Source organism: Chiloscyllium plagiosum, unplaced genomic scaffold (genome assembly GCF_037043375.1).
Source record: "Chiloscyllium plagiosum isolate Xiang-an unplaced genomic scaffold, Cpla_swu_hap1 HiC_scaffold_27, whole genome shotgun sequence".
Lineage (NCBI taxonomy): Eukaryota > Metazoa > Chordata > Chondrichthyes > Orectolobiformes > Hemiscylliidae > Chiloscyllium > Chiloscyllium plagiosum.
The window spans coordinates 89575564-89592569 of record NW_028270165.1 but is presented as its reverse complement, the minus strand read 5'-3'; the positions used below and the strand labels follow the sequence as shown (position 1 = coordinate 89592569).

General features: G+C 47.5%; 2 protein-coding genes across 2 annotated transcripts in view; both read left to right on the top strand.

The window, feature by feature from the left end:
• The window catches only part of LOC148144954 (uncharacterized), a 237413-nt gene that overhangs the window by 169060 nt on the left and 51347 nt on the right, over positions 1–17006 (top strand). The gene's annotated exons all lie outside the window — the stretch shown is intronic.
• On the top strand, positions 7586–16524 carry LOC148144955 (uncharacterized). The gene is made up of 2 exons (XM_087975645.1): positions 7586–7865; positions 16069–16524. The coding sequence occupies exons 1-2, from the start codon at positions 7615–7617 to the stop codon at positions 16199–16201; spliced, it is 384 nt and encodes a 127-aa protein (XP_087831771.1). The 5' UTR covers positions 7586–7614; the 3' UTR covers positions 16202–16524.

The following is a 17006-nucleotide window of genomic DNA, read 5'->3' as shown; positions in this document are numbered from 1 at the left end:
TACACCACAGCTGCCCGGGCGGAAGATGGGGTGTTGTTCCCCCAATTTGCGGTTTGGTTCGTTGTGGCAATAGAGGAAGCCTCAGATGTTCTTGTCAGAAGGGGAGTGGGAAGGGGAATTAAAATCGATGGTGACTGGGAGGTCTGGTCAGCCTCTACGGACCCGGCTGTGATGCTCGCCAAACCGTTCCCCAAGTTTACGCTCGGTCTCCCCGAAGTAGCGAAGACCACAATTTGCAAACACGTGGCAAATGTAGTACCACAATGTGAAGTTATAGCTTTTGCTATGGAAAAAAAAGCAGAAAGACAGTGTATTATTTAAATGGTATTACTTTGGGATGTGGAGAAAGAGAGAACTGCAGATGCTGGAGATCAGAGACAAAGTGTGGTGCTAGAAAAAGGCAGTAGGTCAGGCAGCATCAGAGGACCATGAGAGTAGACATTTTGGTCCCGGGCACTTCATCAGGAATGATGTGTGGATGGACAAAGGGTCTGATTCTGTGCTGTATGACTCTAATCATCTTCAGAGAGAGCAGAAGTGTGATTGTGAAGGCTGGAGTTTAAGAGGAGTTTTCAAAGATGTTTGCCCTTATTGGGAGCAGAAGAAGTTACAATGAAATCTTGCGTTTGTGAGACAGCAACTGAGTGAGTGAGTAAATCCGAGGTTTTGGTGCAAAGTGGGAATTCATTGCACTGTGGGGATGAAGCTCGACTTAATGAGTCATTTCTACTGGTGAATGAAACCAGGCTCAAGATTAGGAGGAGTAAATTTCGGACAGAGATGAGGAGGAACTGCTTTTCCTGGACAGTAGTGAATCTATAGAATTCTCTGCCCCAGGAAGCAGTAGAGGCAGCTTCATTAAGTATATTCAAGACACAGTTGGATGGGCTTTTGCAATGGTAGGGGAATTAAGGGTAGTTGGGACAATGCAAGGAGGGGGATCTCAGATGATGAATAGATCAGCCATGATCTTAATGAATGGCAGAGCAGGTTGGACGGGCCAAATGGCCTTCTCCTGCTTCTATTGCTATGTAACTGTGTAACCCTGCATTTCCCATGGCTAACCCACCTAACCTGCACATCCGTCAGCATTATAGGCAATTTAGCATGGCCAATCCAAACCAAGGCCGGTGAGCAGTGAGGTGATGTGGGAAATGAACATTAGAGAAAGGGATAAGGAGAGTAAATGTACCAGCAATCAAAACTGGATTCTAAAGATCACAAAAACTGAAATGATACATGGTGAGTCTGAATGTGTGCCGCATTGTAACAAAAGGGAATGAATTGACTGCACACATTGAAGTGAATAATTATGGTCTGAGACTCCTTACAGAGACATGGCTTTAGGATGGCAAGGATTAGATTCTGTATATTGAGGGTGTTGTCTAATGGGAAGCTTGGTAAAGGTAGAGGGTTGGCACTGCTAATCAAAGCACTGATCACAGGGTAGTCTGATGTCAGCTCGGGTTTCAGGGCCTGGTTTCTCTGTTCTCTGTTGATCTCCCTGTTCCCAAGGAGTATGATGTCGGTCTGTGCTCAGCTCTGCTGGATTTCTGCTGAAGCTTTGTCCCCTTTTTCATCTTCTGGAACAATAAAGCATTCAGTCAATCAAGCCCCAACCCACAGTCTCCCAGCCTGTCAGTCATCCAGGCACAGTGTAATCACAGCAGGGGATCTCACAAGAAAAATGGAACCAAATTAGAAATGACTAGGTGCTCGTGTTTAATGTTTGTTCATGAGAATGTAAACCACAAATGGGGCTCTCCCAGGATTCTTATACTATCCTACTTGAGGAATTCTCTCTCCCTTACATCTAACTATGAGAACCCAGCTATGATTTACAACAATATTTACACCAACTGAAGTAAGGCACCTGTTCTCAAATAGACAGAGAGATAAACAGGATGGGAATAGACATTTTCTCTCTCATGTGCACACACACACACACGTGAATGCACATTTGCAGAGCTGAGCTCAAATGTCACTTTTTGTTATAAAACTTTAAGTTCGCTTGATAAGGTGCTTTCCAGGAAGTTCTGGGATTTGCATATTAATGATACCTGCAACCCATTTGAAAAGATGAAAGCCTTAACAATCCAGGTTTGTTCAATGTATCATTTCAGTGGCAGGACACTGTCATGTTTTTCTATAAGTTCTGTGTCTTATTATTTTATTCTCCACAATCACCTGATGAAGGAACAGTGTTCCAAAAGCTAGTGCTTCTAAATAAACCTGTTGGACTATAACGTGGTGTTGTGATTTTTATCTTTGTCCAGGTTAGGGGGGAAATTGCTATGCTAAATTACCCATAGTGCCCAGGGATGTGCAGGTTAGGTGTGATAGTCCGGGAGTAGAGCAACAGGTGCAGGGGAATGGGTGTGGGTGGGTTACCCTTCGGAGGGTCGGTGTGGACTCGTCGGGCCGAGTGGCCTGCTTCCACACTGTGGGGATTCTGTGAAGGGAAGGAATTCCTGCAAACTGTGCAGGGCAGTGCGGGCCTAGCCAGCCGGCCGGCCGCGCCCCACCCCTTCCTCTCGCCCCTTTTCCCATTCCCTACCCCACCCCTGACCCATTGAAGGCATCACAACGTGAAGTGGCCCTGTCAGTTTGCATGAAACTCCCTCCCTCTCGGCAATTCTTCGTCCTGGGACGGTGTGGGGGGAATCTGTTCACTTGTGGCAACTGGAGTGAATCCAAGGAGGCAGCAGACTCTGCAAACTCAGGTATGTGTCTTAATTACCCGGGCGAGGAGGGACAGAAGGATGGGGTGGAGCTGTTTTCCCCATCGCGCCTGAGTCTGAGACTTTTATAAAATCATGAGGGGTATGGATAGGGTAAATAGACAAGGTCTTTCTCTTGGGATGGGAAAGTCCCGAACTGGAGGGTCATAGGTTCAGGGTGAGGGCAGTGGGGAAATGTAAAAGAGACCTCAATGGCAACCTTTTCATGAAGAGGGTGGTGCTTTTAAGGAATGAGCTGCCAGAGGAAGTTGTGGGGGCTGCTAGAATTCCAACAGTTAAAAGGCATCTGGATGGGTGTATGAATACAAAGGGTTCAGTGGATCGGGGCCAAGTGATGGTAAATGCGACCAGATTAATTTAGGATATCTGGTCAGCTCGGGCAGGTTGGGCCAAAGGGTCTGTTTCTGCGCTGTGTGACTCTAATTGTCTTCAGTGGAAGCAGAGTGTGGTTGTGAAGGCTGGACTTTCACAGCATGTTTTGCCCTGACTGGGAGCAGAAGAGTTTGACTGAAGTGTGTTGGTGTTAATGCCTTGACGTCTAATTTTGCTCCCACCTTCCCGGGTCGATAACTATTTTGTGTCTGGTCCTTCAAAAAGAGGCTGCATTGCAGGTTCACCCTGAATTGACACTTTTTATTTGCTTCCCAAAATCAGACCTGCTCACTCTCAGCAGGATCCCAGTGTTGTGAAAGATATTAACTTTCAGGTGGAGGTATCCAAAATTCAGAGAGATGTCAGTCTTGATGTTTTTGCTTTTTCTGTCCCTGTAAGATCCTGAATCAGCATCTTCAGGGGAATTAGTTAGAGCGGAGTGAGAACAGAGGGGGAGAGAGAGTGGGATGGTACTTTCAATTTTGTGGAACAACAAAAGAATATTCCACAGAAAGTAGAATTCCTTGTTCTGAATTTCTACCCTGCACTGATAGTGATGGCTTTTGTAATCTCTTTTTGCAGAGTATTTGAAAATCTGAAGACTGAAGTTTCAAAATCAACAGATGAAGGGCCAATGCCCGAAACCTTGACCCTCCTGCTCCTCGGATGCTGCCTGACCTGTTGTGATTTTCCAATGCCACACATTTTTTGACTGACTCTCCAGCATCTGCAGTCCTCACTTTGACGTCAATGTCTGACAGACACTCAGTCCATTCGGACCGCAACAATTTTCAACTATGATTCTGTGAGAAGGAGCAAAGTGTTTTGGTTCCTGTTTGGGTACGTTTTCAGCATCAGTGGGACTGGATGAGAGACCCTACTGTTGCAGTGCACTGAGTATGGAGCATGTAACCGCTTTACGGCCTGGAAAGAGGAATTGATGGCAGGGAGGGGCTGTATGCGTGTTTTTGTGTAAACTGAAGCGTTGGCCATGGAGAAACCTGAGGAATCCCACCTTTTGGAGAAACGATGGAAGTGTGATGACTGCGGGAAAAGCTTCTGTTTCCCATCTTCCCTGGATTCTCATCAACGCAGCCACACAGGGGAGAGGCCGTTACCCTGCCCCAAGTGCGGGAAGGCCTTCAGCAATTCATCCAACCTGCGGAGGCATCAGCAGGTCCACACGGGGGAGAGGCCGTTCCCCTGCCCCAAGTGCAGGAAGGCCTTCAGCAATTCCTCCGCCCTGCTGACCCACCAACGGGTTCACACAGGTGAAAGGCCCTTCAGCTGCCCCGAGTGTGGGAAGGCCTTCAGCAATTCCTCCGCCCTGCTGACCCACCAACGGGTTCACACTGGGGAGAGGCCCTTCAGCTGCCCAGAATGCGGGAAGTGCTTTACCCAGGTCTCCACCCTGCTGACCCACCAGCGGGTCCACACAGGTGAGAGGCCGTTCACCTGCTGTCAGTGCAAGAAGGCTTACACCTGCTCCTCCGCCCTGTGGAGGCACCAGCGAGTTCACCTGCAGGGGAATTGAAACAGTGAAGGCCAAGTTGCATCCTTTACCCGGTCTGGCCTACACGTGACTCCAGGTCCACAGCAGTGTGGTTGACTCTACACTGCCCCGCCCCTCCTTGTTTGGCAAATGAGAGGGGAGAAACTTACTTGGAGACAGAGTATGGATTGAAATTGTTGAGTGAGGCAACACTTCCTCTGGGTTACAGCTGTACCAAGGATCCAGTTACAAAGGGACGACTGGGTGCTAACCAATAGTAAAGAATGTGATGTGTTGGTGGGGGGTGGTGGCGGGGGGATGGGAGTGTATGTACTTTGACCTTGAGCTGTTTAAAAAGCAACTACTTTTTCTCTGCCTTTTTGCAGGGGGACCTGAAGCTGTAACAAAGTTGGGTTGCAATAAAGGTTACCTGAACTTACCGCCGGGCTCAGACTCTCATTGAAAGCTTTGAGCTCCAAGAGGTTTTGTTTTAAAGCTGATCAGTTCTTTCAGCCTCCTGCACTAAGCTTCCAATGTTGTCTATCAGATGGAGCAGTGAATGAGGAGCCAGTATCATTAGAAATTGTAAGTTTTTCAGGAGTGCAGAGTGCATCATTTCATCAGCATTGTAACGTTTACTGGCAGCATCGGGAGGTGTGGGCTGTGTTCAGTGGAAACGATGTGGAGGAGCCAGTGGTGGACTGGCCTGGCTGAAGTTAAAAATCGCACAACACCAGGTTATAGTCCAACAGGTTTATTTGGAAGCACTAGCTTTTGGAGCGCTGCTCCTTCACCGGGTAGCTGTGGAGCCAGATCAAAAGACACAGAATTGATAGCAAAAGCTCACAGTGTCATGCAACTGATAGGATATACTGAACAAACCTAGATTGCTGTTCAGTCTCCCATCGTTGAGAATGGATTGCAGGTTTTGGTTCATTAATATGTAAATCCCAGAACATCTTTTCAGTTACGTTCTTGAGATGACTTAAGGTTTTATTTTTAAAAAGGCTGACAGCTCAGACAATGCATTAAAGGTGTGAGGTTCGAGTCTGTCATACCCCAATCTTGGATCAGACTGGTTCTATTTCCAAGGAGGAATTCATAAAATATTACATAGATTGACTGCCTGGAAATTGTGTGCTTTTTGAGCAAAATTGAATGTATCTGCAAATATAATTCTGCCAATACAAATTCACCCCAAAGAATTGTGTGCGCGTGCATGTGAGTTTGTGTGTGAGAGTGTGTACATGCTTGGTAAAGTGAGCGTGATGGAATATAAGCCTGAGAGAGTATTGGGGGGGGAAACGTGTGTTTGTGTGTCTGAGGGGGAGCATGTGTGAGAGAGGTATTAATACAAGCAAGTGGTTGCATTTTGCTAAAACAAGGAAGGGCAGGACTTGTACAGATAATGGTAGGGCCCTGGGTCATGTTATAGAACAGACAGACATGGGGCGGGGGGGAGTGGTGTTCAGGTACATAGTTCTTTGGAAGTTGCATCACAGGTAGACAGGGTGGTTAAGAAGGCAATTAGCAGCATAGCATTCATTGTTAACACCATGAAGTAGAGGGGTTGGGACATCATGTTGAGGTTGTACAGGATGTTGGTGAGGCCACTTTCAGAGTACTGAGTACAGTTCTGATGGCCCAGTATTCTTCCAATTACAATCAGAGAGGGTTTGGTAAAGACTTACTAGAATATTGTAAGGACTGGAAGGGTTTGAGTTATAAGGAGAGGCTGGGACTTTATTCACTGGAGCACAGGAGGTTGGGGGGTGTGACCTCATTGAGATTGATAAAATCATGAGGAGTGGAGGTAAGCTGAATAGCAAAAGGCTCTTGCTTAGTGCAGGGGAACTCAAAACCTGGGGGGGACATTTTTTTAAAATGTAAGGAGAGAGATTTAAAAGGAACCGGAGGGGCAACATTTTGAAAGAGGGTGATTTGCACGTGGAATGAACTTACTGAGGATGTGGTAGATGCAGGTACAGTGACAACATTGAAACAGCATTCGGATGGGTATATGAATAGAAAGGTTGAGAGGGAAAAGGGGCCAAATGTAGGCAAGTGGGACTGGTTGAGTTTGGGAATCCTGGTCGGCATGGACGAATTGGACCGAAGGGTCTGTTTCTGTGCTGTATACCACTATTGAAACCAGTAGAATTCTGAAAGGGGCTTGACATGATAGATGCAGATAAAATGCTCCTTTGTGGGGAGGGTCATAGAATTCTGACAATGAGGAAGCAGGCCATTCAGCCCATCTATTTCACTCTGGCCCTCTGAACAGTATCCCACCCGTACCCAACCCCTTACTCCGTATTTCCCATGGCCAATCCAGCCAAACCTGTACATCCCTGGTCACTATGGGTAACTTAGCACGGCCAACCCGAATCTACAAATTACCTTCTCAAGAATGTAATTTAAATGCCGAGCTTTTCTAAGTAAAATGTCAGTCTGACTCAACATTGGGACACAGACAGAATTCACACCTACTGTCTCTACTTATAAATAGGGCAACGTCTCTTCGAAATGTAGGTTCATTTAGATATAACTGCGTCACTTTACATATGAAGATATCCCTTTGAATGTGCCCACATCCCTTTGAAATGTAATCTTGTCCATTTAAACCTCTTTATTTGCAGAAATACCCGTTAAAATGTCCACGTCCCTTTAAAATGCAGATTGCCCCCTTTCGATATGACGCCGTTCCGTTAGATGTGGGAATATCTGTTTAAATTGAGCCGTGAGCTTTCCCAATGTAGACAGGGCTCCTGGAAACGTGGCAGTGTCCCCCCTGCAGCTGCAGAGCGAGACAGGAGAGTTTGTTTTTGTGAATGAGCAGTTGTAGCGCGAGGTGGCTGTTGCTTGGTGACGGTGAGGCTCCCCGGCCCGGCCCCGCCCATCCCCCGGCCCGGCCCCTCCCATCCCCCCGTGCAGACGTCTCGCGGGGCAGAAGGCGGTTGGGAGAAGTCGCTCGAGCGAGGAAGCGGCGGGAGGGCAGCCGTTAGGAAAATGGCGCCGCGCGGCCCGGGGCAGACACCCGTCACTGGCCGCCGCCGCCTTCCTGGCGCAGCTGCTGTGTCACGGCCACACCGGCTGCTGTACAGCAGCCAGGAGCCGGTGAGCATTCTGGAGGCGGATGGGGTTAAGGGCCTGCTTGGGAACTCGTCGGCCGCCGGGGTGGTGGAGTTCTACTGGTCGTGGGGCGGCCCCTGTGTCAACTATGGGGCCACCTGGAAGGTACTGGGCCCGGGACGTGAAAGGTGAGGCAGGTTGTGGGGGGGACGGAGGGGAAGGAATGTGGGGCCTGTCCTGTCATAGTGACATTTTACACTCACTTTCCATCGGCTTTTACTGGCGCTTGTGCTGTTTGCCCCTCACTGTGTGTTTAATCCTTGTGCTGTTTGCCCCTCACTGTGTGTTTAATCCTTGTGCTGTTTGCCCCTCACTGTGTGTTTAATCCTTGTGCTGTTTACCCCTCACTGTGTGTTTAATCCTTGTGCTGTTTGCCCCTCACTGTGTGTTTAATCCTTGTGCTGTTTGCCCCTCACTGTGTGTTTAATCCTTGTGCTGTTTACCCCCTCACTGTGTGTTTAATCCTTGTGCTGTTTACCCCTCACTGTGTGTTTAATCCTTGTGCTGTTTGCCCCTCACTGTGTGTTTAATCCTTGTGCTGTTTCCCCCTCACTGTGTGTTTAATCCTTGTGCTGTTTGCCCCTCACTGTGTGTTTAATCCTTGTGCTGTTTGCCCCTCACTGTGTGTTTAATCCTTGTGCTGTTTGCCCCTCACTGTGTGTTTAATCCTTGTGCTGTTTGCCCCTCACTGTGTGTTTAATCCTTGTGCTGTTTGCCCCTCACTGTGTGTTTTAATCCTTGTGCCGTTTGCCCCTCACCATCTTTTATTATGGGTTGCACTTTTCAATTCATTATTACGTAATCCCCCGAACTACTTTTAATTCACCTTCTTGAGATGATTTAAGGTTTTATAAAAATAGATGACATCGCAGCTCAGATACTGCACAAAAGTGTCTGTATCCCAATCTTGAATCAGACTGGTTCTACTAACCAAAGTAGGAATTTATAAAATATTACATGGATTGACTGTCTGCAGTTTGTATGATTTTTGAGCAAAATTGAATATATCTGCAAATATAATTCTGCAAATGGAAGTTCACTCCATTGACTTGTGTGACTGTATCTGCAGGAGTATATGTGCGTGTGTATGCGAGTTTGCGCATACATGCTAATGAAATGTGTGTGAGATGGAATATAAGCCTGTGAGATGATGAGAGTGTTAGGGTGTGTGTGTGTCTGAGAGAGCAAGAGATAAAGGCAAGGGATTGCATTTTGCTAAAACAAGGAAGGGCAGGACTTGTATCATTAATGGTAGGGCCCTGCATCGTCTTGCAGAACAGATTCATGGGGGCGGGGGGGTGGCGTGGAGGGGTTCAGGTTCATAAAGTTAAAAATCTCTCAACACCAGGTCATCGTCCAACTGGTTTACTTGGAAGCACGAGCTTTTGGAGCGCTGCTCCTTCATGGGGTGTTTGTGGAACAGGATCATAAGACACAACCATCTGATGAAGGAGCAGCGCTCCAAAAGCTAATGCTTGCAAATGAGCCTGTTGGAGTATCACCTGGTGTGGTGTGAATTTTAACTTCGTACACCCCAGTCCAACACCGGCATCTCCCAATCGGGGACATAGTTCTTTGGAAGTTGCATCATTGGTAGACAGGGTTGTGAAGGAGGCGTTTAGCACACTTTCCTTCATTGTTCACCCCGTTCAGTGTAGGAGTTGGGACATCACGTTGTGGTTGTACAGGATATTGGGGAGACCACGTGGAGAGGACTGAGTACAGTTCTGGTCGCCCTATTGACGACCAAAAGTTGTCGGGTGACCTTATTTCGATGTATAAAGTCATGGGGCGTGTAGGAAAGGTAAATATCGCAGGGGGAAGAAAGGATGGCTCTCCCCTTTTTAACTTCTCTCGGCATTCAGCATGGAATAGTTGGGCTGAAGGGTCCGTTTCTGTGCTGTCTAACGTAACTGTTCTGTTGTGGTCTTAAAACCATTGTCTTGCCTTCCACTTTAAACGTGGTTACTGTACCTGCATCCAACACACAAAGCACTCAAAAAAAACACCTCAATCACACAACATAAATATCCACACTTTGTTGTTTAAAAATCAGACGAACTCAGCCTTGAATATATTCAATGACCCCCTAACTGCAGGAAGACATCCCCACTTCTAATCCCAGTTTATTTTGTGATTATACCACTTGCCTTGTTGATTGCTTGCTGCACCTGTCTGACAACTGGCAGTGACTGGTGTAGAAGGACGCTGAGCCTCTTTGTACATCCATGCATCATTCCTGATGAAGGGCTCGGGCCTAAAATGTCAACTCTCCTGGTCCTCAGATGCTGCCTGTCCTGCTGTGCTTTTCCAACCCCAAACTTTTAGACCCTGATTCCAGCATCTGCAGGTCTCACTTTCTCCACATTGGACGCTGAGGGTTAACCTTATAGAGGTTTATAAGGGGCTTGGAGAGTCAATACCCCAGGTCTTTTCTTCAGGGTAGGAGAGTCCAGAATTAAATTGGCATAGCTTTTAGGTGAGTGGGGAAAGGGACATGAGGGGCAACCTTTTCACACAGAGGGTGGTGCATGTGTGGAACTGCCATAGGAAGTGGTGGAGGCTGGAACAAGTACAACATTAAAATCCCATCTTGATGGGTATGTGAATAGGAAGCGTTTAGAGGGATATGGGGCCTATGTGGGAAAATGAGACAAGATTCGTTTAGGATATCTGGTCAGCACGGACACGTTGGGCTGGAGGGTCTGTTTCTGTGCTGTAATACTGGAATTGTGTTCGGTGAATGCAGAAGTGTGGTTGGACTTTCAGAGCAGCTTTCCAAGATGTTTTGCCCTGACTGGGAGCAAAATAAGTTATAATGAAGTCTTTCGTTTGAGACAGCAACTGAGTGAGGGAGTACATCTGGGAGTTTGGTGGAAAGTGGGAATTCATTGCACTGTGGGGATGAAGCCCTACCCTATCCTTCCCCTGCCACCGCAGGAACTGTAAAACCTGCGCCCACACCTCCTCCCTCACCTCTATCCAAGGCCCTAAAGGAGCCTTCCACATCCATCAAAGTTTTACCTGCACATCCACTATTATCATTTATTGTATCCGTTGCTCCCGATGCAGTCTCCTCTACATTGGGGAGACTGGGCGCCTCCTAGCAGAGCACTTTAGGGACACCCGCACCAATCAATGCCACCGCCCCGTGGCCCAACATTTCAACTTCCCCTCCCACTCTGCCAAGGACATGGAGGTCCTGGGCCTCCTTCACCGCCACTCCCTCGCCACCAGACGCCTGGAGGAAGAACGTCTCATCTTCTGCCTTGGAACACTTCAACCCCAGGGCATCACTGTGGACTTCAACAGTTTCCTCATTTCCCCTTCCCCCCACCTCACCCTAGTTCCAAACTCCCAACTCAGCATTGTCCCCATGACTTGTCCTACCTGCCTTTTCCACCTATCTACTCCACCCTCTCCTCCCTGACCTATCACCTTCACCCCCTCCCCCACTCACCTATTGTACTCTATGCAACTCTCTCCCCACCCCCACCCTCCTCTATCTTATCTCTCCACGCTTCAGGCTCTCTGCCTTTATTCCTGATGAAGGGCTTTTGCCCAAAACGTCGATTTTACTGCTCCTCGGATGCTGCCTGAACTGCTGTGCTCTTCCAGCACCACTAATCCAGAATCTGGTTTCCAGCATCTGCAATCATTATTTTTACCCTTACCCTATCCAGTCATTTCTGCTGGTGGATGAGACCAGGCCTCAAGTTGAGGGGAGTAGCTTTTAGATTATATTAGATTACTTACAGGCCCTTCACCCCAACAAGACCTCCCAACCCCCTGAAGAGCAACCCACCCAGACCCACTCCCCTACATTTACCCCTTCACCTGACACTACAGGCAATTTAGCATGGCCAATTCACCTAACCCGCACATCTTTGGACTGTGGGAGGAAACCAGAGCACCCGGAGGAAACCCACACAGACAGTTGCCCGAGGCAGGAATTGAACCCGGGTCTCTGGCGCTGTGAGGCAGCAGTGCTACTCACTGTGCCACCGTGCCATTTAGGACAGATGAGGAGGAACTGCTTTTCCTGGAGAGTAGTCAATCTATGGAATTCTCTGCCCAAGGAAGCAGTCGAGGCATCTTCATTAAGTATATTCAAGACACAATTGGATGGGTTTTCATGGTCAGGGAATTAAGGGTAGTTGGGATAATGCAGGGAGGAAGAGCTGAGCCAATGGATATATCAGCCACGATCAGCTCGGATTTCATTTTCCCACAGAGTAAGATATTGGTCTGTTCTCTGCTCTGCTAGATTTCTGCTAAAGCCTTGACCCCCATCCCCACACCTTCTGGAACAATAAAACATTCAGTTATTCAAGACTCAAGCCACAATCTCCCAGCCTGTCAACCATCCAGGCACAGAGTGTAGTCCTAGCTGGGAATCAAACAAGAAAAACAGAACAAAATTAGAAATAAGTAAATGCTCATGCTTAATGTTTGTTCATGAGGAAGTAAACCAGAAATAGGGCTCTCCCAGGATTCTTATAGTGCCCCTCTTGAGGCATTCTCTCTCCCTAACATCTAACTATTCATACCCAGCTATGATTTACAACAATATTTACACCAACAGCAATAAAGCATCTGTTATCAAATAGACATAGGGATATACAGCACAAAATAGACTTTTCTCTGTCTCATTCACACACACATACATCCATGGGGGTGAATTTGTATTTGCAGGATTATATTTGCAGAGACATTCTATTTTTCTCAAAAAATGCACAATATACCAACTATTCAATCCATGTAATATCTTGTAAATTCCACTTTGGAAATAGAACCAGTCTGACTCAAGATTGTGATACAGACAGACTCTGACTTCACACCTTTAATGCATTGTCAGAGCTGAGATGTCACATTTTGTTCCAAAACCTTGAGTTATCTCAAGAAGATGTCTTTCAGGAAATTCTGGGATTTACAAATGAATGATACGAGCAGCCCATACTAAAAGATGAAAGACTTAACAATCCAGGGTTTTTCAACATATCATTTCAGTGCACTGTAATGTTTTTCTATCCATTCTCTGCCTTATGATTTTATACTCCACAATCACCTGATGAAGGAGCCACACCCCGAGTGCTCGTCATAGAGACATAAAGGTGGACAGCACGGAAACCGACCCTTCGGTCCAACTCATCCATGCCGACCAGATATTCCAACCCAATCTAATCCCTCCTCGCAGCACCCAGGCCATATCCCTCCAAACCCTTCCTATTCATATACCCAACCAAATGTCTCTTAAACATTGCAACCCACCTCCACCACTTCCTCTGGCAGTTCATTCCATACCTGCACAATCCTCTACATGAAAAGTTGTCCCTTAGGTCCCTTTCAAATCTTTCCCTTCTCACCTTAAACCTATGCCTTCTAGTTTTTGACCCCCCCCCGGGGGAAAAAACCTCGGCTATTTGCCCTATCTATGATTTTAAAACCTCTCTACGGTCACCCCTCAGGCTCTGATGCTCCAGGGGTAAAATAAATGCCCCAGCCCCTCTCTGTCTGTGCAACTGGTGAAAGCTCCTTCACTTTGTCAGCTCACTGGGACACATACACTCATTCTGTGTAACCAGTTAAAGCTCAGTTCGCTGGTAGTTCCTCTTTGAAGCAGGTCGAATGGATTTCTCTTTCCAGATTCAACCCCCAATGATATTGAGTGACCCTGTCAGATCTTGTATTGGAATTTCTTCCAAGATTTCTGTCTGCAGATCCTCCCCTTCTGATACCCTGTTAGCAAAGTTGAAACAAATCATCACTGTCTGTACCGAGTAGAAACTCTGATTATATTGTATGTGTCTGTGTGTTTAAAGTACGAACCCAGGAACATACAAATGGTATTATTGATTTAAAATACATAGGAGACATGAGGAAGGAGATGTCAGGACCTGGCACTCTCTGAACCCTAACAGGATGTCCCAAGTGGTAGTGCAAACATTTCAAAATGAAGTGGATGGCCATAGAGTTGTACAGCACAGAAACAGTCCATCTCGTCCATGCTGACTAGATATCTGAAATTAATCTATCCTATTTACCAGCACTTGGCCCATATCCCTCTAAACCCTACCCATTCACGTACCATCCAGGTGCCTTTTAAAAGTTGTATTTGTGCCAGCCTCCACCACTTCCTCTCGCAGCTCATTGCACGCACGCACCACCCTCTGTGTGAAAAAGTACAAATCTATGCCTTCCTCATTCCCCGTTTTACCTGTACTGATACCCTTGGGGATCTCTGAACTTGGACAGTAAGGTCCCTTTGTTCCTGAGCACTCTGTAGGGATCTATTATTTATTGCTTACTTCCTTCCCTATTAAGGAGAGGTGTTGTCCCTCCAATTTGCGGTTTGATTCAATGTGGCAGTAGAGGAGGCCAAAGATGGTAATGTCAGAAAGGGGGTGGGAAGGGGAATTGAAATGGGTGGTGACTGGGAACTCTGGTCGGCTCTGTGGACCCGGATATGATGCTCAGTGAACCATTCCCCAAGTTTGCACTCGCTCTCCCCGATATAGAGAAGACCACAACTGGCAAACACATGGCAAATGCAGTACCACAATATGAAGTTATAGCCTTTGCTGTGGGGAAAAAAAGTAGAAAGGAAGTGCATTGTTTAAATGGAGATGTAATTGGATGTGGAGAAAGTGAGAACTGCAGATGCTGGAGATCAGAGTCAAAAAGTGTGGGACTGGAAGAGCACAGTAGGTGAGGCAGCATCTGAGGAGCAGGACAGTTGGCTTTTTGGGCACGAGCCCTTCATCAGGAATGATGTGTGGATGGACAATGGAGCCTCAGCGTCCTTCTACATCAGTCACTGCCAGTTGTCAGACATGTGCAGCAGGCAATCAGCAAGGCAAGTGGTATATTAGCAAGAGGAATTGAGTTCAGAAGTGGGGATGTCTTCCTGCAGTTAGGGGGTCATTGAATATATTCAAGGCTGAGTTCATCTGATTTTTGAACAACAAAGAAGTGGATGTTTGTGGGGGAAGGCAAGAACATGGTTTGAAGACCAGTACAGAACAGTTAGAGTCATACAGCACAGAAACAGACCCTTACGTCCAACTAGTCATAGAGATATACAGCATGGAAACAGACCCTTCGGTCCAACTCGTCCATGCTGACCAGTTATCCCATCCCAATCTAGTTCCATCTGCAAAGCACCTCGCCCATATCCCTCCAAACTCTTCCCATTCATATACCCATTCAGATGGCTTTTAAAAGTTGTATTTGTACCAGCCTCCACCACTTCCTCCTGCAGCTCATTCTATACATTTACTACCCTCTGTGTGAAAAGGTTGCCCCTCAGATCTCTTTTGTTTCTTTCCCCCCTCACCTTAAACCTATGCCCTCTTGTTCTAGACCTCCCTCTCCCCCCACCGCAGTGAAAGGATTTTGCCTATTTATCCTATCCATGCCCTTCACGATTTTATAAACCTCTATAAGGTCACCCCTTAGCCTCCAACGCTCCTGGGAAAACAGCCCTAGCCTCCCTTTAGCTCAAATCCTCCAACCCTGGCAATATCCTTGTAAATGTTTCTGAGCCCTTTCAAGTTCCACAACATCTTACTGATAGGAAGGAAACCAGAATTGTGCGCCATGTTCCAAATGTGGCCTAACCAATGACCTGTACTGCGACAACATCACTTCCCAAATCCTATACTCAGAGGATTGGGAAAGTTTTCAAAACTTACAAAAGACAACCGGGAAAGAATGGAGGGAAAAACCGAACCTTTGAAGGTCAGCTTGGAGGCATCAAGGTCTCAGGACAGAGGGATGGGGATGACCCCAGCTATGGGCCACGTGTGAGCAAACTCTTCCAGATTGATTTACGATATCTGGTCAGTACAGACAAGTTGGACCGAAGGGTCTGTTTCTGTACTGTGTACCTCTGACTCTGGCTTTCCACTAATGTTTGCTTCCCCTTCCCAGGGACGTTAACCATTTTGTGTCTGGTTGTTCCTAAAGAAGCTGCGTGGCAGCTTCATCCTGAATTGACACACATTTTATTTGCTTCCCAAAATCAGACCTGCTCACTCTCAGCAGGATCCCAGTGTTGTGAAAGATATTAACTTTCAGGTGGAGGTATCCAAAATTCAGAGAGATGTCAGTCTTGACGTTTTTGCTTTTCTGCCCCTGTAAAATCCTGAATCAGCACCTTCAGGGGAATTAGTTAGAGCGGAGTGAGAACAGAGGGGGAGAGAGAGTGGGATGGTGCTTTCAATTTTGTGGAATAGTAAAAGAAAAGAATATTCCACAGAAAGTAGAATTGCTTGTTCAGAATTTCTACCCTGCACTGACAGTGATGACTTTTGTAATCTCTTTTCACAGCGTATTTGAAGATCTGATGGCGGAAGTTTCTCAATCAACAGATGAAGGGCTAACGCCCAAAACATTGACCCTCCTGCTCCTCGGATGCTGTCTGACATCCCTGTGCTTTTCCAGTGCCGCATTTTTCGACTGACTCTTCAGCACTTGCGATCCTCACTTCGCCGTCAATGTCTGACAGTCACTCAGTCCACCAGGACCGCAACGATTTTCGACTGTGATTTCTGTGAGAGGGATCAAAGCTTTTTGGTTCCTGACTGAGTGAGTATGTTTTCAACATCAGTGCGACTGGACGAGAGACCCCACTGTTGCAGCGCACTAATTGTGGAGCGTGTAGCAGCTATACGACCTGGAAAGAGGAATTCACGACAGGGAGGGGCTGGAAATTCGTTTGTGTGTGGCTGAAGCTTCGGCCATGGAGAAACCCGAGGAATCCCGCCCCGTGGACAAATGATGGAAGTGTGGCGACTGTGGGAAGGACTTCTTTTTCCCCGTCAGCCCTGGAGACTCATCGGCGCAGTCACACCGGGGAGAGGCCATTCCCCTGCCCTGCCTGTGGGAAGGCCTTCAGACATTCCTCCCACCTGCTGACCCACCAGCGGGACCACACGGGGGAAAGGCCGTTCAGATGCTCTGAGTGCGGGAAGGGCTTCAACTATTCCTCCCACCTGCTGAGGCACCAGCAGGTCCACACGGGGGAGAGGCCCTTCAGCTGCCCCGAGTGCGGGAAGGCCTTTACCCAGGTCTCCACCCTGTTGAGGCACCAGCGGATCCACTCCGGGGAGAGGCCCTTCAGCTGCCCCGACTGTGGGAAGGCCTTCAGCACATCCTCCACCCTGCTGACCCACCAGCATGTCCACAAGGGGGAGAGGCCATTCACCTGCTCTCAGTGCGGGAAGGGCTTCACCTGCTCCTCCCACCTGCGGAAGCACCAGCGAGTT